At 34.8% G+C, this 22,364-nt stretch overlaps 1 protein-coding gene across 1 annotated transcript; it reads right to left on the reverse strand.

Annotated features, from left to right (window-relative positions):
* Positions 1 to 1,197: 1,197 nt before the first annotated feature.
* PWP2 (PWP2 small subunit processome component) lies at positions 1,198 to 20,949 on the reverse strand. Its single transcript, XM_039368301.1, has 21 exons — positions 20,841 to 20,949; positions 19,450 to 19,562; positions 18,871 to 18,965; positions 18,525 to 18,624; positions 18,002 to 18,145; positions 16,440 to 16,575; positions 15,508 to 15,731; positions 14,279 to 14,422; positions 14,017 to 14,087; positions 13,337 to 13,473; positions 9,591 to 9,739; positions 9,107 to 9,254; positions 8,225 to 8,375; positions 7,376 to 7,556; positions 6,524 to 6,671; positions 6,063 to 6,171; positions 5,183 to 5,248; positions 4,856 to 5,074; positions 4,329 to 4,479; positions 3,628 to 3,702; positions 1,198 to 3,010 (listed from the first exon to the last, which is right to left on the reverse strand). The coding sequence occupies exons 1-21, from the start codon at positions 20,856 to 20,858 to the stop codon at positions 2,854 to 2,856; spliced, it is 2,736 nt and encodes a 911-aa protein (XP_039224235.1). The 5' UTR covers positions 20,859 to 20,949; the 3' UTR covers positions 1,198 to 2,853.
* Between the last annotated feature and the right edge of the window lie 1,415 nt (positions 20,950 to 22,364).

Here is a 22,364-nt window from a genome sequence, read left to right on the forward strand (position 1 = left end):
AAAACCGAATTTAAGTTAAGTTCTTTATTTTCTTGCCTGGCACAAGTGCCAAACTATGGGCTCATGTACTGTATCTAACCCAAGCATTTTCTCAAGCCACCTTTTGGGTCTATCTTACTGTGTTAAAACTACAGTATTATTTTCCCACTTAGATTATGGAAATGTTCAGTAAAATATTTTGTTATGTTAGGATTAAGCAATATGACTTATTATTCCAAAATTTCATTTAATCCAAAAATCTGCAAAATAAGGTATGTTGGAATGAGGAAAAGAATACTGTACAAATAGTACCATTAGTAGCAAGGGATCAGTGTAGTGATCTAGGTACAGCCTCCCATTTTTATGCACCTATCAATTACGTAACTGTTGAAAAAGCAGTATGATTAGAACACGCTTTTACAAATGGTAGTTAAGCCAATGTTCATGTTATAGGAGTAAATATATATAATTACTAAGTCATGTACTTAAGTTCAACTATACCTTATTTCAAAATAAACTCTAGTTAACTATTTTGTGTAAATTTAATCAAGTATACATTTTGTGAAGCACTTTACCCTCCAGTTTTAATTTTTATGCTGCCTTTATTATATTTTATAAATAAGGCAGTGAATGTAGCTAATACCCTTTCCTCATGTTTTCCCCACAATAGTGGCCCTGGGGGGTGGGTTGGGCTGAGTGAGAGTGAGTGACTGGACCAAAGCCATGCAGCCAGCTTTCATGCCTAAGATGGCCCTAGAACTCACAATCTTCAGGTCTCCAACCTATCACCTTAACAACTACACCAAACTTCTGATATTTATTTGCCATCTTTTTCCAGAAAATAAGCCACAAATTTTCTTAATAATGGTTAAGGAACAGAAATAGTATTTTTTATAGGGCCTCAAGGGACTTTAGAAAACTAATTTTTTTTATGGACAATCTAAGTTTTTACAGAATCCAAGAGTCTTCACCTCTTACTTTGATGCAGTAAAAACTATTCATTAAAATAACTTGATTCTTTTTCTAATCAGCTGAGGATTTATATTGACATCTGTATCTTTCCACCATATTGCACTAATTTCACTATTACTTAATACAGTACTGAAAAACAAGGTAAGGAAGCTGAGATGGAATAATTACTCCGATGAATCAGAATGGCATGGCCATCTAAAACCAAAATTGTAATTGTCTCAGAAAGAAATCAAACAGTTGTTTTTAGTGATTAGACTTATATTTTTATTCCCAGGGATACAGATATTTTCTTATCCAGCAAAATAATATAGTATTTTAAGACAGGAAATGCTGTTTGTTATTCCACCTCATGAAGCAAGTATTTTTGATGATGCCTGATTGGTCACATCTCCCAGTTTATCATTTTCAAATATTATTCAAAAAATATATATTCTATATTGAATGGTATTTTTCTATTATATTTTTATTAGTAGTAGCAAACTACCTTTTTGAACAAAAAAGAACTCTAGGGAAAAAAGTAAGTCAGAACAAAAGAGAACTCTAGGGAAAAAAATAAGCCAGGTACAATTCCAGGGCAACAAATACAAATAACTTCATTTATTCTAGCCTCTAGTTCTAAAGCATTTCTACTGTTAAACCAATAGAATTTCTTCGTAATTTCTATTCAGGCTATATCAGAAAAAAGAATTCCAAAGCATTTTTGGTACCACAGATACACAATTACATACCAACAACAGTGATTTCATAACATACGGAGTCCAAACCCTTCCTCTGAAACTCTGAACAGACTTTCAATTATTTCAAATAAGAGCTTTTGGAGAGCCACCATGGTGAACTGAATAGAACAGGACACATTGCAACAGAGAGTAATACTCAAATGCAAGATTTGGGCTGCCAAAATCTTTTTGGAGTAAGGAGAGATCACAAAATTACCGTATGTACTATGGACAGCTGTTTTTTTTTTTTTTGTGAGCAGATGGCAGGAATTGCATTTTTGCAGTCAGCTTACAATTGGCTGGGAGTCATGGGATTCCATCATGCTTATAACTGCTAATGTCATCTATGTAAACTCTTTAAGTTTGACCTAGGCTCATCTCTTAATCACATTTATTTTTGTTGTTGTTTAAAGATTGAGAAGATTCAGACTGGCAATTTTATTGAAATCATTGGGCGAGTTTTTCTACAATCCTTTTAAAAAAAGCTTAATTACAAGTTTAAAGATTTGTAAGAAGAAAACATTGTGGCATTTACAGCAAAAAGATTCTTAATGTTAATTTTAGAATTTTTTAAACCGATTAAGAGCTTACATGGACTTGCTTTAAGACTTTGAAGTTAACTGAAAGGATCTTTTCTCATGGGAAATGTTTACTTTTACAAAAGAATCAGAAAGTGTTAATGAAAAGGAACAAGTTCTGTTGAATAAAACTGAAATTGATTTTCAGGTGGACTAAAAAATAACTTACAAGAAAGAAAACTTTATTTGCAAAAAGTATAAATCTGAATCTATTCTGTTCATTCTTTTGGTCTTTGTGTCTTTTCCCATTCTTCCCCTATACACATATTTATTTTATATAAGTAATTTTACATAAAAAGTCATTTAGGTAATTTGTAAATCACCAACTCTGAGCATCAGACATGGGTAGGAACACTTATGATTCATGCAGTCTACAATGGAATTACAATGCTTGTCTAACTGCGAGAAAAAAACCATGGTTGGGATTTAGTGACCATAACTGTCTAGCTATTCAATTACTGAAAAAAGTGTACAAAAGGCAAACTGCTTTCTCCCAGATATATTATTTCACATTCAAATAATCTATAAAAAATAGGCCACTTCAAGGGCTATGAAGTTCTCAGTGAATAACACTGTTTAAATTTATACATGGGAAAAGTGTCATATTTCTATAAATGTACAGATGATTCTTCCATAAAATCCTCATTACTGGAATCTTCCAAATTTTTCAAATCATTGTTCTCAGAATCTTCTGCTCTGCGTTTCATACCCCGTTGTTGGGAAATAGATAGAATGTATTTCATGTTGTAACAATTCCAATCACAACTGTGGAAAGAAAAGCCATCACCAAAATAAGTCAAAAACAATGCTAAACATACCTGTTTAGCAAGTATTCAAAAGACATAAAAATAATGGGATTTTACAAAGAGCTGACTCCACTTGATAAAATACTTTTAAAAACAGATGAACATTTGATTAAGAAGCTTTATAAATACTTATTAAATTGGAAGATGGAAGAAGAACAAGTAAAAGAGACAATGATAGTATGGGCAAAGAACTTTGGATATTCTATAGAATACAGTTTCTAATCAAATATACAACTTTGCTTTCAACGTAGTTACTTCCAGTTGCAAGGTATTCTAATATTGAATACTAGAGTAAATAAGACAAGCTTCTACGTCTTCCGCTGCCATTAGAATGTGTAGTTTTTGATATCATATGTATGGACTGTTGTTAACATAGTAATTTTGGGCTACCGAGAACAAAGAATGATTAAAGGCCCAAAGGAAAAAATCAGACAGAGCTGGCACTTACCCAGATTACAGCCTGACATAAGTAATGGGAAAAAGGAAAACACATTTTTTAAAAAATAAAATGATCCTATGGTGCTGTTTTTTTATTTCTCCCCAATTACGTAAAACAGAATCGAACCAAATACTTACAGTTTAGAAAGATCTTCAAAATGTTTCTGAATGCTCTTCTGAAGAAACTGAACAATAGGCAGCAGTTTTTCTGACCTGCAAACAGTCAAAAATATAGACATTCTATAAATGAGGGCTGTGCAAAGTGTTTGAAAGAAGCATCAGTATAAAAACCTTGAAACGTTAAAAAAAAACCTTTGCAAGATTTCTTTTTACCTGCATATACATTTCAGAGTAGTGAAACTATGCCATACACACACATACAAACATAGCAAAAATGTCAAAGCCACAAAAATGTAAAAGAATGCAGTAGCTTCTTGGTGCCAATGCACATTTTTTTCAAGCCTTCACACAACCCTAGAAATAAGTCCTAGAAATGCTAAATATAAAAGCCCAAATGCTAATTTATATTTAATTTTCAAAGCATCAATGAGTTTGAAAAAGTATCTTACCAATAAAATAGCGACTAGTTGCAACAGATATATAGACATAGAGCATACATATTGCAACTTTTCTAGGATATGGCAGTTGGAAGCATATCTGCTGCTTCTCTTGTGTTCCAGTCTTCAGTCAAATCACCATAAGCCAATGAAAAAAGAATGGACTTTCACTGACATTCTAACTACCTTATATCTGAGGGTAGATATAAATCTACTTTTAAAGTTATCAACTGATAATACGTATTCTCTCTCTTTGAACCATATTAAGCTGAGTTCACTAACCTTGTTTTTAACTTGCATCCATGCAGCATCAGCAACTTCTGAGTCCATATGAGATAGAATTCCAAGTGACGAGATTTCTCAAAGCAAGATGCTAAAAATTCTAGGACCTTTTCTATGTACAAGTCTGGAAGCGATGAGGAGACTACATCAACTGTTTTTTTTTTTAACAATAAACAAGAGGATGTATTAGTTGACAATGAGTAAACATGTCAAAACAGTCCACTTGTCATGACTTGCGCAGAAGGAAAATGTCTGCATTTTTAGCAAAGGAAACTAAAGGCAAGGAAACGCTATATTGCATGACGTAATTCCTTTTTACAATTTCCCCTTTGTTGTGTGATATTTAATAATTAGAGAACTTCTATTCACTTAAAACATTCAAATTATTGGGGATATTATCTTTTTTCCTTCTCTTTAGTACACACACACACACACACACACACCAAGTTTTGCTAACAACTTAGAAACTTAGGGAATCTTGTTTTCTGCAACCATCACATTAGGGCAGTAATAGTGGTCCAACTTACTTTCATCATAGGGCACAGTTTCTAGAACCTCTTGAATCATTTTCTTCTCATTTAGTCGAAAAGCCATGACAATAGCCTTAGTGAACTCCTTTTGGTGCAATACTTTACGAATATTGCTAGGGGTGATGTCAATTTCTAAGTCAAATGGATCAAAGGTGAGACTAGAGTCCAACGAGTAGATAAGAAGACCTTCTGTAGTGGTTGCTGCCCAATTTCTTCCTGAAAGAGAAGCACTGTGACATTAGCTAAAATTATGGAGATGTGGGAGGGCAGGTGGACAGACAAAGAAATGAAGAACATTTTTCAAGTAATCCTCCAAAAACCCACCAGTAGGAGAGAAGCGGAGGCACGTTACTCTTATTTCTGGTTTAAAATGCCGAGAACTCATATCACCTGAAAAGAAAAAAAAACCTCAATAATTTCCTTGTACAAACCAGTGCTGACACTGTAAACTGATTCTTTCTACAAAAGAAGTGTGCGGCAAGAGAAAGAACCACACAGATACATTTACATTTCTTTTCTAAAAAAAAAAAAAAAAAAAAGGTATATCCCATCAAAGTCAAATTGTTGGACAGGGTGTTTCCTCCATCCTCCATCCTCCATCCTCCACCCCAGCCACCACCCCCACCCTGGGAAGTAAATGACTGTCCTTGTTCAACACATTAACCAGTACAAATGTTTATGTGATGCATACAGTTGTTACTATCACAGCAATCATTTGGAACATTTACATTTGTCAGTTGCCAACTTTAGAAACCTTTAGCAAACATATTGGGATCATAGTATTTACTGATCAAGCCAATTTTGTCTTGTCATGAATTATTCCAAATTAATTAATTAAATTCAGGCAACGTAGGGAGTAGAAAATGGGGTGAAGTGAGAGTAGCGATACATATACACAGTAGGGGCAGCAGTAAAAACAATAATGGCTATTAAGTGCAAGACTTTCTAAATCATTGTATTGGCTAAAATCGTAACATAATGAAAAAAATATCGCCGTAAAACACTTAATAAGTTGAAATATTTTCCAATGAACGTAACATGTGCAATGCTTCTCATTCCTTGATAAAGGCATTGGCTGATCTCCAAACTAAGATTTAATCATTTTGTCAAGTGAGAGGAAACAAAAGGACTTTTTAAAAACTTCACCCTTTTCATCAGGAAAATCTAAATAAATCTGATACACATGGTTTAAATTAACTAATACCTCTCTTAACTCCTGGAAGAGGAATGACAATGTCGTCGTCATCCCCATTTCCCTCTTCTATTAATGCCATGCTCCCAAACTCAGTCATCTTCCTGCGGTCCAAATACTCCTGTAAAATAAAATATACAACAACATAGCCCATTTCAAATTCCAAATATGTTTCAGAATACTCTATTTATAATAGGATGCTAAATCCTTTCTATTCCTCAATAGAACCATGAATTGTCTGATAAATTGATATAACATTACAAAAACAGAGCATTGATAAATAAAAACATCTTAATAAAGAATGATTTAGAGCAGACAATCAAGTCACAGACACAAATTTAAATTACTCAATCAAAGAATACATTCACCATTAATTTAAAAATAATCTGTGGTAAGACAAGTAGCAATAGTGACCATGCTTTTATTTCATAAACTTACAAGATTTATCCCATGTCCAATGCACACATACTAACCTCCATTGCATCTAAGGAAAGATTGCAAGATATTTCAAACTTTTTAATGAGAATCTGTTCCTTCACGTGATAAATACAAACATACTTTGACAGACCTCCTGCCAAAATGCATTGGCCATCAGCAGAATAGCATAGACTTGTAAAAGATCTGAAAAAAGATGTTAAAATCAATAATTTGACATGTATCTCAAGCTCCGTATTACACAATTTATAGTTCTCACCCAAGCAGTTACTCTGAAATAATTGCAGTCTGCATCCTATATGATAGGGTTGGGAATTTTTCAAGCATACTTTTATGCAATAACCCACATGTGCAGATATACTCAATTTAAATCTTACTCAAACTTGTAAGATTTGAAAATCTAAAGAGGTATTTGTAAAAAATTATCCCCATGTAAAATCCAAACAAGTTAAACACATTCCTGAAATGTTCACTTTATTTCTTACAATCTTTGTCGATTAAAAAGTTATAAAAAGGGCGCTGTTAGATCTAAGAAATGCATTCAAGGTTATGTTCCAAATAAAGCTTAGGTTGAACTAAATCTTCAAGATCCTTCCAGCCTTTACAGTCCATGATTCTACAAGCCTGTTCTAAGGGTTCCACCATAAATTTTATAGATTCATATTTTCACTCTGGCTGAAAATTGAGTTCAATAAATATCTATAATTTTAGGATTCAAGTATTCAAAAGAAAACCATAGAAAACATGCAAAGCAAATCTTTCAGTTCCAATATGAAAATAAGCCTATAGTAATAAAATTCAAATATTCAGATGAAAAATTCCACCAATTATAATAGATACCCTCAGTTCAGAAAAAAAAAAGATAAAAAGATGGTAAGTGTTCTACCCACTTGCCCTTAGCAGCTTGTTTGGCAGTTATTTTGTCCAGTTCCTTCCTCCCCATCTGAAGGTCATGTCGCCCCATAATTGATCCTGTTTGCATTGCATTTTCATGATCCCAGAAAGTGATTTGTCCATCCAAGGAAGCTACAGCAAGCTCACTGCCATCCGGACGAAAAGCAACAGCAAGCACTGCAGCAAAGATCACGAGTGAAATCAAAAACAAGCTTCATTTAAGATTCGTTCCATTCCATGCATTTTGATTGCATTACTTTTCATCGCTCAAAGAATTATCAGAGACCACTTGTTATGTTTTAAATTTCCACAAGTATAGAGATTCCACATTTTATAAGGATGGTCCCGTTTCTTATACTGAAACCTATGTGCAATACTAGAAGTTTTAACATAGTCAATATAATTTCTCCTCTGATTAGTTGGACATCTGTACAGTTATCACCCAGATGGTATTCAGAAAGGTAGTGAAAACATGGCTGTTGTGACAGGTGTTGTGACAGAGTAGTGGTTGAGTCCCCTATATGATATTTTATCATTATTCACACTTTGCTTTCTGGGTGCTTAAACACTCTTGCTTTACATTGTTTTTACATTTTTAAATATAAGCCAACCAGAGTTATTTGGAGTTAAGCAACTTCTAAAGTGTATTAAATAAAAAACAAAACAAAACAGTAAAGCTCAATTCAGACCCATTAATAAAAATTGTATCTCATGGAAGCTTTTGTTGCAGTACCAGTGCTCTGGAGGTCTCCATGTGATTGGTTTCACTACACTAGGGAACCCCATAATTATTGCAAACGTCACCCAAACAAGATGTGACAGTTATGACATTCCAACAGACTTACCATCGGAACTTAATGCCAGCGTTTCTTTGGTCCTCCAGCTATCCAGCATGTCCCACAATCTGACTGTCTTATCCCAAGAGGCACTTGCCAGAACACACTTCACTGGGTTAAAACACAGACTACTGATAGGTCCTTCATGACCATCTAATACCTAATGAAAAAAAAGTATCTATGTAACAACGAGAAATAATAATAATAACAATCATAATCATCATCATCATCTTGAAATATATTTAGCAGTACTCAACCAAGAGGGACATTTTATGCGTATGTTTGTATTTTATTTTATGCACTTTTTTCTTTTGTTGCCTTTGTTTTGTTCCTTTTTCTTTTCTTTTTCTTGGATTTTGTATTTTCACTTTGGAAATAAGTAAAAAAATTATAATTAAAACAAAAAAGGAAATTGTGATTTATTTGATCTCTGCGCTACTGAAGAGCCCAGTCCAATCCTTACAAACACTGCATCACCCCTGCGGTCATGTGATCACGATTTGGGTGCTTGGCAACTGACAGGTGCAATGTCCTGCAGTCACTGGATGACCATTTATAACTTTCCTAGGAGGCTTCTGACAAGCAAAGTCAATGAGGGAAGCCCAATTTGCTTAACTATGATGTGATTCACTTAACAACTGTGTGATTTATTTAAAGACCATGATGGTTTCCTTAATAACTGTGGAAAATGGTTGCCAAATCGGGAATTCTTTTACTGTATCTGGTATTATTTTTTTCACGTAAATAATCTGCTTTAAAATATGTTTGATTTTAATAATCACTTAAAATTGTACCAATATAGGATCTCATTTTTAAGGGCAACACTGGTAAGAATAACATTTTTTTCAAAATGGATTACTGCAAGCACCATAAAAAGTGTCTGTGTCTTACATCTAAAAGTCGTCCACTCTGCAGAGACCACACAAATACTTCAAAAGAATCCTGGGAACCAGCTGAAACAATTTCTCCACTGGAGTCCACAGCTAAACAGGAAAACTGTGTTGGCCGCGGTGAAGTAAAAGTGCGGAAATTGCGGTATCTATTGCAAAAGGCAAGAATAATGTATAAAGCCAACTTTTAGTTAAAAACCCCTAAATGCTGGAAAACAGAAAATAATTACATAAAATACTATTTGACTAGGGTTTTCATTATGTTTCTACAACAACCTAGTCTTCTTCTATCATGGAGCATGATTTTTATAGGGGAAACTTCCAAATTAGATTAACTAATACAATTAGATTAATTGACACAACTGCCGAAGAGAACACAGTGCAATTGATTTAATGGAAAATTGCACCTTCAGACTTTAATAAAGAATACACTAATTTTCTGATGGAACAAAATTAAAAGTAAGCAAGTAAAATAATAAGCATACCTGTGCAGATCAAACGCCCGCACAGTTCCGTCAAAAGAAGCACTCAAAACAACATATCCTGAACTGGTAAATATTACGGCAGATATGATGCTGGTATGCTCAGTAAAGGTGACAAAGCAGAAGCCACTGCTGGTATTCCATACTTTTACCTGAAATGGAACAAAAAGCTCTAAATCATCTTGACATAAATTAAACCCTTTCAGTAATTGATTAATGATTTGACTTGAAGAGTTTACTTTTGAAACAATAGTCCAATTCACTACCTTAATAATTACCCTGGCAGGGAGGTTAACATATAGAATCATCTCTTCAAAAGCTGGTATACCCATAAGTTTCATCTGTCTGTTCATTTTTATCTTACCTTTTTCATATATAACTCAAGCTAAAGAACAAATCAGATGTCATGCAACTCTCCTCCAACCAGACATTTATCTTTTAAAAAAGCAGAATCACTCTTGTAGACCCCAACAGGATTAAACAAATATATAAGACATATAACTTTCTAACCCCTAAATATGTTGACAATTGAAAAAACCCATTCTATGCTATGCATCATGATAAGAACATAACTGTAATTGCAACTCAAAAGATAAAATTAGACACTATCATTCCAAGGCTGAATTAGCAATAACAATAAATACCACAAAAATATTTTTAAGATTTAGTATTCCAAAATAATTTAATATATGCACATCCTAAATTACAATTTTAACATGCATGAATTATGAAACTGCATACTTAATATTTCTGACAATTAACATGCACATATATTTTTGTCATAGAGTCAGATTTATTTCTATATTGTTTTATATGTTACTTATCCTTTTCTATACTTAATAATATTTAGTACAACTACTGTTTGATTTCCTTAATAGGATTGTTTTGGTTTGTCAAGGATAATCTTATAGGTCTTGACAACTGTTGATTTGTCAAGGTTAATCGGACTAGTACTTGAATGGGATAACAAGATACAAGCTTGACTGGAAAATTGAAAAATATCTCTGAAAAAGGCAATGGAGGATCATTTCCATATTCTATTTCTAACAGAGTTAACAAAAGAGTACAACAAATAATGGAGAAAAATAATCTTGATGTTTATCTTGTGTGATGCTTATGTTTAGGGGATTAGCCATTTTGGATCTAATTCTCACTAACAGAGATGAAATGATAGAAGGTGTTGAAGCCATAGGAACCCTGGGAGGAAGTAATCATGCAATATTAGAATTCAACATTATGGAAGCACAAGCAATAGAACACAGTCAAACTAGAGTCTTGGACTTCAAGAGAGCTAATTTCAATAAACTTAGAGACGGCTTGGGAAGGATTCCATGGATGAGAATCCTCAAGGGGAAAACAATTCAAGAAGCTTGGGAAATTTTGAAAAATGAGATAATAAAAGCACAGTCTAGCACAATACCAATACAAATAGGAAAAACAACAGCTCTCAAAAGAAACCAGCATGGCTGCATAAAAACTCTCTGACAAATTGAAAGATAAAAAGGACAAGTACAGAAAGTGGAAAGAGGGGCACACAAATAAGTCAGAATATCAGCAAATAGCCTGAGCCTGCAAAGATGAAGTGAGGAAAGCCAAGATTCAAAATGAACTAAGGCTTGCGACCAAAGTCAAAAATAACAAAAAAAAGCTTCTTTCAACATGTAAAAAACAAGAAAAAAGTGAAGGAATTGATTGGTCCATTAGTGGGTGAAAGTGGCAAGAAGATGACAAGCAACAGGGAGAAAGCAGAACTATTTAACTTGTTTTTTTGCATCTGTCTTTACACAAAGGGAAAAAACAGACCAACCTACCAGAAATAGTGCCATAAAAAACAGAATAGAAACACAAGTTAAGATAGGCAAGAAAATGGTAAGTGAGCACCTGTCCAGCCTAGATGAGTTCAAATCGCCAGGACCAGATGGATTACACCCCAAGGCTCTCAAGGAACTGGCAGATGTGATCTCAGAATCACTGAACTATATTTTTCAAAGATCCTGGAGCACAGGGGAACTACCAGAGGACTGGAAAAGAGCTGATGTAGTTCCCATCCTCAAAAAAGGAAAAAAAATGGATCCAGGAAATTACAGACCTATCAGCCTGACCTCAATACCTGGGAAGATCCTGGAAAAGATAATCATACAACAAATCAACAAACACCTAGAGGCAAACAAAGTCATTACTAAAAGCCAACATGGGTTTGTCAAAAATAGATCATGCCAGACAAATTTTATTGCATTCTTTGACCAAGTGACAAAATTAGTGGATCAGAGGAATGCTGTGGACATAATTTACTTGGACTTCAGTAAGGCATTTGATAAAGTAGATCACAACATACTACTTGGTAAGATAGAAAAATGTGTAGACAGAATCACCACCAGATGGATCCGTAGCTGGCTGACCGGTTGTACTCAGCGAGTGGTCCTCAATGGAACCACATCTATATAAAGGGAAGTGTGTAGTGGGGTGCCCCAGGGCTCTGTTCTGGGCCCAGTGCTTTTCAACATCTTCATCAACGATTTGGACGAAGAGATAGATGGGGAACTCATCAAATTTGCAGACGACACCAAGCTGGCAAGAATAGCCAACACTCCAGAAGACAGGCTTAAGATAGAGAAGGATCTGGACAGACTTGAACACTGGGCACTATCTAACAAAATGAAATTCAATGGTGAAAAAAGCAAGGTTCTACATTTAAGCAAGAAAAACCAAATGCACAAATACAGCATAGGTGGCACCTTGCTCAATAGTAGTAACTGTGAGAGGGACCTCGGAGTCCTAGTAGACAATCACCTAAATATGAGCCAGCAGTGTGCTGCAGCTGCCAAAAAGGCCAACACAGTGCTAGGTGCATTTACAGAGGGATAGAATCAAGATCATGTGAAGTATTAATACCACTTTACAATGCCTTGGTAAGGCCACATTTGGAATACTGCATCCAGTTTTGGTCACCACGATGAAAAAAAGATGTTGAGACTCTAGAAAGAGTACAGAGAAGAGCAACAAAGGGGACTGGAGACTAAAACATATAAGGAACGGTTGCTGGAATTGGGTATGTCTAGTTTAACAAAGAGAAAGACGAGGGGGGACATGATAGCAGTATTCCAATATCTCAGGGGCTGCCACAAAGAAGAGGGAATCAAGCTATTTTCCAACGCGCCTGAAGGCAGGACAAGAAGCAACGGGTGGAAACTAATCAAGGAGAGAAGCAACCTAGAACTAAGGAGAAACTTCCTGACAGTGAGAACGATTAATCAGTGGAACAACCTGCCTCCAGAAGCGGTAAATGCTCCAACACTGGAAGTTTTTAAAAAGAGACTGGACAGCCATTTGTCCGAAATGGTATAGGGTTTCCTGCCTGAGCAGGGGGTTGGACTAGATGACCTCCAAGGTCCCTTCCAACTTTACTACTACTACTACTACTACTATTATTATTATCTCTGTAACATAAGTGTTGAAAAAAATAGTCATTTTCTTCAATGCAAATTCAAATTACATTACTGATTGCCGGTTCTTAAACTGTCCTCTCATACTAATCAAGTATTTCATGTATATATATTTTCTTAAAAAAAAATCCATTCCAAAGCAATTTCTGCACCTAAAACAATATTGTGATTTTAGGTAGTTTAATTGTGGAATGTTAATGTACTAGATTATCCTTCTAATATTGTTAACAATTCCTTTCTTGGTCTCCTTAAACTATATACTAAAGACTTATTTTTAAAAATCAACATTTTAATCAACAGGCTTACTTTTCCATCATCCCCGCCAGTAACTAAATACTGCCCGTCTGGTGAATAAGCAAGTGATACCATGCTGTTAAAATGGCCTTGTTGTTTCAGCACGTAGGACTCACTTTGCCATTCCCAAACCAAGAGCTGTCCCAGACCTGTCAGTACAACAGAAAGGAAACATGGTCAGTGGAGATCTCTGAATGTACCAGAAAGAGTCTAACCTTGGTCAAATGAAGAATGAACCACAAATATTTTCACTACACCTTCATTTTTGTGAATCATTCCTCATTGAGGAATTCATTAAGAGGGTTAGAAAGATTGAACAAGATATATTTGATGAAGAGGAGATAAAAGAAGTGAAAGGTTTAAAAAACAAAAGGGAATGTTTGAAGCAGTGGAGAGACATCAAGTATACAAAAACCATTTGCAAGGAGAGTAAGGCATAGAGAAGTACAATTTTGGTATAAACTTAAATTAGCTACATTTCTTTTCCTTTTCTTTCTTATATTATGCCTTAATTACTTTCTCTTACTACTTTTTATACACTTTCTCTTCTCTGTATACATGGCTTTATACTAAAAGAACATGGCATCCTGGATATGTATATAGGTATTTATGTACACATCAAAACATTTTAACAATACTACATAAACAGCCCCTCCTCCCCCCAAATTCCTTAGAATATCTTAATTATGAACCTGCACATCCAAAGGCAATCCAGTCACCAGTACTGTTGATGGAAATAGATGCAATTCTCTGGTCTGAAATGCTGAACAAAACAAATAAAAAAATTAAATAGATCAAAAACATCTCTCTGTCTCTCTTTGTATATAAAATTAAATATATTATTTCAAGTACTCTTCCCACTAAATAAAAGGTGTCTTTAAACAAAACAGATGAATAATTATTTCTTTAATATTATACGTATCCTCAATCTTTGATATTAATATTAACATTAACCTTAAAGAATGGATGAGATTGAATTCTGGAAGTTCGTGAAGGTGAAAAATTCCAGAAGCAAATCCAGTGACCAACAGATGGATTTTCTTATGATAAGCTGCAGCTGTCAGGGTGTTAAAATCTCCTTCTTTATTAAAAAAGTATCTGAACATATAAAGAATAAAAAAAAATTATCAGATACATTTTTATGTAAGAACAAATCATCCAATTACCTTTCAAAGAGTAGTTTAATAAATAGGAAAGGAAGCAGTAATGGTTGGTAATAAAATGCTGTTTTTATGTTAGCCTATCAAGAAAAGCAAGAAAATAACATTAACAGTATGTTAATATTTGTCACATGTCACTCAAGATTGAACAATAATCATGAGTCTAAGTTAAAATGATGAGCCAAAAAGCTTCAAGTATTTGCTGTCTTAAATTTTAGCAGTCTGTCTATTACAGCTATAACGACCTTTACTAAATTTAAATGTAAGTGCATATTGTCTTTTTTCCCTCATATCCATCACTTTAGTGGGTGGCATATTTAATTGAGATTTTAGACTATTTTATTCAACTATTAGTTGCACAAGCACCTGCAGCATAGCAAGCTTTCATTACTGCTCCCAGTATATCTTTGCCTAAATGACTGGAGAGAATTCATAATATAATGACATGCACTTTTCCATATTGCCACAGGATAGTCAATTAATAGATTTTTCATTCTTTGCCATCCTTGCCAGTAATGTTTGCAGTTGAAATCCAAAACACCGGGGTGTGGGAGGATGTTACGTAATGCAATTGTTTGTCTTAAACAACTATAGTCTAAGGAAACAACTTTAGCCCATACTTTTAAGATTTCAACTTAAAAAAACTGATTGCAGTGCTGTGTTAACAATTCTTCCTGATTCAGGTTTCTTGAAATTCAGTGAGCTGTACCTCGCCTCTTATGTGCCACACAGAACAATAATTTGATTACAGGCACAGCAACATTAGATTCTTTTACTCTTTGTCAGTTAACACTGAGATCAGCAATGACAATTTTGATATTTCTTAACAAAACCAGAGTTCTTGGGTCCTCCTCATTAGTATAGAAAGTAATCCATTAGGTCTGAAACAACCTGTTTCAGTCATTTCCACCATGATTGCATTCATGTTAAAAGCATTCCAATGTCGAAGTTAACCATGTAATAAACCAGTTAGAAATTCAATAAATTCCTCTTATAAGTTTCTTTTGTTAGAAACTCACTTACTTGGCAGCACATGAATATTTCACTTTCTTGTTTTGTTTTTCATTTCCACCGGCTTTTCCATGAATCTCTTTGTCTCTTTGTGTTTCTATCAAGTCTTCCTCTAAGTCTTTTGCTGACTCTTCCTGGTCAGTGGGATGGCTTTTGGGAGTTCTAGGTATCAGACCGCTTAGTTCTGTATCACACTGCCACACACACAAAGCCCCATCACGGCTGACGGTGTACAACTACAATAACAAAATATAATTATCAGTTGGCAAAAAGGTCCATTGAATAAAGGATCTGTGCAGGAATTCCAAATTCACAAAATGCTAATGTATACTCTATTTTAGTGTGAGCATGTGGTGTATGAGAGAGAAACTTCTTGAAATATTCGGCGGCATGACATCTGGATTTTATTTCTTCTTATGTAATTTATATTGGACCAGTGCGTACAACTTCGTAACAGAGAATCGGGCCCTGCAGCACTTCATATTCAAAGGCAAAAAGTGGTTGGAGCAATTGAGGTGCGCTCATCTATCACCTGCCTGCAATTCCTTCAGCAATTGCAACTTCTTCCCGGGCTGCTCTTTGCAAAATCAATGTGATCCAGGGGGAAAACATTAAATGCAGGATGTGCTCATCTATATACTTAAAAGCATCCTTTTGTTTTTGAATCTGAAATGCGGCACAGCCCTAATAGACAATTGGATATGTGCAATCATTAGTTGTTTAAGTCCAAAATCTATAGTGCTAATTGTTTGTGGCTTTTCAGAACAGTATATCAACTTCCCTCGTATTTAAAGTATTGCCCAACTCACTAATGCATTAAAATTATAACTGCACACACATAGACAAACACAGCTAAAAAATATAGACCGCACAGGGACCAAATCAAATAAATACTAACCAACTACATTATTAACATAATGTAGAAAAATGTGAAAGGTACATACATCCAAGCTGTTTTCTTCAAAAAAACAGGCAATAATTGCATCTTTATGACCTCCGAGTGCATAATAAACCAGATTGACCCAGCGTTCAGCTCCAAACACCCATGTTGACATATCTTTGCTACCCACTGCAAAACATCTGAAAGAAAAAAAGTTACTTCATCATTATTCTCTAACGTCTGTGATAATTTCATGGCTGTGGATAAGACAAATTACTCATGCCAGATAGCTATCTCCTAATAGCTTTATGCCCTGGGAAAAATACTGATGAGTTCACATAAGTTAACCTCATTTAATAACTGTTCAATTACAAGGGTTATGAAAAATTTGACCACCTTCACATTTTTGCAGGTCTGTAAAGCAGAGAAGAGCATAAGTAAAATGTGCTTAGCAACTAAAGCAAAGTTCTTCCTTCAGACCCTGGTATTTCTCCAGTTTCTCATACTCCTTCTTCCTGATGTTGCTGTTATTTAGCATCGCTACATCTATCATCACTGCTGCCTTTTGGTCCTTGTCTACTTATCATATTTGAGTTGATTAGTACCTTCTTTTCTGTGTGGGTCTGGAAGTCCCAAAGTCTTAGCTTTCTTGTCTCTATGATCTTCTGTGGGAGATCTTGCATCTGGACCTAGGAGGGTCTAGCCCAGGGATAGGCAACCTTGGTTCGTTTATGACTTGTGGACTTCAACTCCCAGACTTCCTGAGTCAGCGTGGCTGAATTAGGAATTCTGGGAGTTGAAATTCACAAGCCATAAAGCACGAAGCTGAAAGCACCAGCCTGAAGATGACGAATGGGACTTCGTCGAAACGTCGCCAAGACACTTCCAATTTTACGTGGGAGAAAACCCGAACAACCAAAGACCTACATACAAATACCCGCGAAAACCTCAGAAAACATATATATATATATATATGAATTACTGGAAAAAGTGTAAATATTTTTATGTTTGGAATACTGCAAGAACTTTAATTTGGAAAACAGATGAAGGAATGAACAAATTTATCATGTACAGATAATCCTCAACTTACAGCTTACAATAGGAACAGGGATTTTGGTCCTCAAGTCAGTCGTTATGTGAACAATCCCGAAGTTATAACCATTTTTATTGCAGTCATTAAGTGAATCACATGGTCATTAAGCAAATCCAGCTTCCCAGATGATGTTGCTTGTCAGAAACCAGCTGGGAAGGTTGCAAATTGTGATTACATGAACACAGAATGCTGCAAATGGACATAAACATGTGCCAATTGCTACGTGCCCAAATTGCAATCACATGACTTCTAGAGTGGTGCAACAGTTGTAACTTTAAGGACAAGTTGTAAAACACTTTTTCCAAGGCCGTCATAACTTTGAAGTATTGTTAAATAAATGGTTGTAAGTCAAGAACTACCTGTATGTATAGATAAGAAAATATTCCTAAAATGCTTCAGCTTCTTTCTTTAAATTAATGGAATGATGGACATTAACTGTGTATTTTTAGTTTACAAATCATGAACTGAAACTAAGAGTCATTGACATTGAAAGTAGGTATTTGGCTGTCTCAATAAACCAGACAAAATCCTACCTGGAATCATCAGTCCAGTCAATGCATGTTGTTTCATCATAAGCACCATAATACGTTTTGTCAAGAACAAATGCATTAAATTCTCTCTTTTTCCCTGGGGCATGGTACATCAGAGCAACTTTGTCTTTAGTAATCACAAATTTTCTGTTTTACAAAAATGAAAATTGAAAATAAATTATAGAAATAAAGAAATAAAGGTCATATTACACATTACAGCCAATTTAGTTAATATTTTTGTAATTAAAATAAATAATATTAAAATTATTTATGCTTCTAATGCAGATAAAATTCCTGATAATTTACAAGAACTACTAGTACATACACCCAAAAATAACATATAGATTGACTTGAGAATGATCCATTAAATCATTTTATCTTCAATTATATCTATTTTTCTTTAAACAAACCTATTTGCCTTAGTAGTACTTTCATGAAGCTTATTTTACTTTATTGTTAATTGCTATTAATATTTCTATAAGAAGCAAAATAGTAAAATCAAATACTCAAATATAGTTCTTCATACTTTCCATTTGGAGAAAAGCAGACACTATGAACAGGTTTCTGAAAATGGAATCGATGAATAACAGATTTACCGATCAAACTGACAAGTAAAGCAGATCCCTCTGTAAGGAACAGAAAAAATATTTCAAATATTTTTACAAATATTAAAATAATAAAAATATTGTTTACATTGTTATTTCTACTAATTTCAATTAGAAAAAAATAAGTCACGCAAAGAATTTTATCTGCAGTTCAACTGAATATTTAAACAAAAGGTTAAAACATTATTTTTAATGAAAATATTATAATACTAACATTAGTAAACGGATTTACTGATCAATTTTTTTCTTAACATCTTAAACAATTACCTTCATCAATAAGTATAGCAAGATTTCCATCTGGAGACAGTCCCATACATGCTACATTGTATTGGGCAGCCAGTGGTAAAGTTTCCGATTTGTTACTGAAAGAACAGATGAATAATATATCAAAAACAACAACAGAATGGCAGTTAATACAGTAATTTTATATATTTCTGCCAAATTCATAAATTAGATAAGGAAGCAACATTATTCAATATATTTGAAACAGAGTAGAAAACTAAATCCTCTACAACACTAACTTATCAAATTTATTTCATAAATTTCTTCCACAAAACAATAGCTTCAGAGACAGATTGCAAAAGCATTTTTAAACAGGCTATTGACTAGTCATACACTTAGAAGTCACAGTACAAGAGCCAGATATAATAGTTCAAATGTTGGGCTGGCACTTGGAAGACTCAGGTTCAAATCCACCCTCTACTATGGAAGCTATTGAGCTAATGTTCCACATTCTCAGTTCAAGCAAGCTCACAGCTCTGTTTTTGTTCGGAAAAGTTGGAAGACAAACAATCATAATCATGCTTTGAGCTGAACAAACAGCATATAAATCAAATAAATGAATACTTTTTCAGGTCAAAGACCGTAATTCTGTTTCCCACTGGACTAATCAGAGAGTTTCCATCTGGAGTGAACTTCAAGTTTCCACATCGGTAGACTGTACCCAACAAGTTGGAAAACTAGAAAATAAAATTGTACCTGCATTAATGCAACTTAAGCAGAAAATGAAATAAAGCACAAAAAGTGGTACAGTACTGTAACTCTTGAAGGCAATTTCAGACAATGCAAATTTGAATAGGAATTAGAAATTGTACATAATTTGTAACTAACTCATTGCCAAAATGTAGAGAAGTACGCATAGTTAAAAACTAACAAGAATATTTAGAATGATAAAGAAAAAATGAAAGAAAAGAGGATATACAGATGCAGAAATCAACAAAAAGGAAAAAGAATTATAAAGAAGTGGCTTTCAATTTTGTTTTACAACAATTGTAAGTATAAAGATAAAATAACCTGTTACTTTATGGTTACAATATTGTTTACATTATTTTTATTTAATCTTAAAAACCATATGACTTCATTTTTTTCTGTTTTGCGCAATTGGGGATTTTGTACTCATTAAATTTAGACAATGTCCTAATTAAAGCTGTCATTTTAGCCATCTCAGCAAGTTCCATCACTTTCACTACCCATTATCCATTCCTCCATTACTGGTGGAAAGTCAAATCTTTCCATCTTGCACATATAATAGTTTTGCTTCAGTTATATATAAAACAAAGTTCCATAATTTTTGTTCCAGCTGCTTATCCATCAAGTGCCATTTCTATGTGTCCCAAATATTTCACTTGATCTTAAGATATAACATCAATATATTTAATGAATCTTAATTTAAAGTTTTACAAAAACATAAAAATTAACACAAATCAATAAAAGTTAAAAAAGAAAAAAGTACAAAAGAAAGGAAAAAATAGAAAGAATGTTTCAATTTCATTTGCAGCAAGTATAAGTACAATTATAAATTCCCCTGATTACAAAAGAAATGTCACTCTTTTCTATTACCCAGTTTAGATGCAGCACTGATTTCAAACGTAATTAGTAAATGGCTTTAGATAACATAATTTAACAAACTGTAGAGAATCTCTCAGATGTTTTGGGCTTCTAAAGAGAGACTTTGCAAGCAATCCAGCTGCACAGTTGTCAAAATGTAGAGCTGATATTTATCAGGGACAAAGTGAACCCGTGGAGTGCAAAATACATTGTCTACTCCTGGTTAAGAATAGAAAGAGAGGAAACTGGAAGGAACTGAGACTCATCTCAAGTTACGTTTTTCAAAGATAGTGGTATCCAACCTGCTCCACTTGTGAAACCTGGAAGCTGGATAACCGGAGCCCACCCACACAAGAAAACTTGCAAATTCCCAAATTATCCAAATGGGCAAAAGGGCCCCGTTTTCTCACCCGGTAGGCGAACTTCATCCCTGACGCTGCGCTCGTCCCACTCTCAGCAGCAAAACGCTTCGCACGTGAAAGCGGCGAGGCAACCGGAAGACTTTCCTCGTTTCTTTTCCGGGTCAAAAAAAGGTTTCCATAGCAACTGGAGGCTTCTTTGTTTTAACCTTGTGCGGACGAGACGGCTTGAGCTGTAAATCTGCGGAGACTCGAGCTCTGAAGCGGGAGAGTCCGGGTGCCCGTTGACCGGACGAAGATGAGGTTGTGTGTGATGATGTTGTAGTTCAGATTCAGTAATTGCTCTGCATATATTGGCCAGAAAAAGATTTACAAGACGTTTAAACTGCCAGTCGCGTGCATTGTTTCTTAGGAGCAAGCCCTCGATTGGACAGGATCGGATTCTTCCGATTCGTACGTGGCCATAAAATTACAGAATGTGATTTGGATTGTGGTTTTAAATATGGCAAATTCAACAGTTGCCCAGAATTCCACACCTCACATCCTCCACACGCATTTTGGCATAATTTCAATACATAGAAAAGGAATCCTAAAGAAAACATGTGGTTAGGGCAGAAGCCAGCTGTGTCAATATACAGGTAGTCCTCGACTTACCGCCACAATTGAGTCCAAATTTCTGTTGCTAAGCGAGTCAGTTAAGTGAATTTTGCCCCATTTTACGACCTTTCTTGCCGTAGTTGTTAAGCTAAACACTGAAGCTGTCAAGTTAGTAACACAATTATTAAGTGAATCTGGCTTCCCCGCTGACCTTGATTGTCAAGGCTGCAGAAGATCATCACATGACCCCGGGACACCGCAACTGTCATAAATCTGAGTCAGTTACCAATCATTTGAATTTTGACCATGCGACTGTGGGGCTGCTATAACGGTCTTAAGTGTGAAAAACAGTCATAAGTCACTTTTTTCAGTGCCGTTGTAACTTTAGTCACTAAGTGAACTGTTGTAAGTCGATGATTACCTGTATTTGTATTCTGACATTTGGGACAGCCTTAGTTGGTAAACCTTCAAATTATCTGAACACTCAGATGGTATGTCACTATTACTCTGGGACAATAAATAGGGAAACGATGGCAGTCAGTGTGATGCCTTAGATCAGAGGTGTCAAACTGCTGGCCTGCAGGCCAGATGCGTCATCCAGAAGCCTCACCCACCCCATTGCTGGCAATAGCAAAACTGGCCCGATACATTGCGCGAAGTCACGGGACGTTGCAAGTTTGACATGTCTACCTTAGATAAATATGTTGATCATTACCATAAAAAGAAAGCTTATAAAAGTTGTGCAGGTCCAGTATGTACAAATATAGTCTTACCACACATACAACCAAAAGTATGGATTCAGTATATCAACAATACCTTTGTCATAACAACAAAGGAACTATTACGAAAGTCACATAAAACAGCAAAACATCAAAGGAATAAAATCTCCAAAGGAAGAAGAAAACAATAACAGACTATCCTAGAGCCAGATTGGTCTAGTGGTTAAGGCACTAGGCTAGAAAGCTGGAGATTGAGTTT

This window comes from Crotalus tigris, unplaced genomic scaffold, assembly GCF_016545835.1.
Source record: "Crotalus tigris isolate CLP2741 ecotype Arizona unplaced genomic scaffold, ASM1654583v1 scf7180000017601.7605149639:7615979, whole genome shotgun sequence".
NCBI lineage: Eukaryota > Metazoa > Chordata > Lepidosauria > Squamata > Viperidae > Crotalus > Crotalus tigris.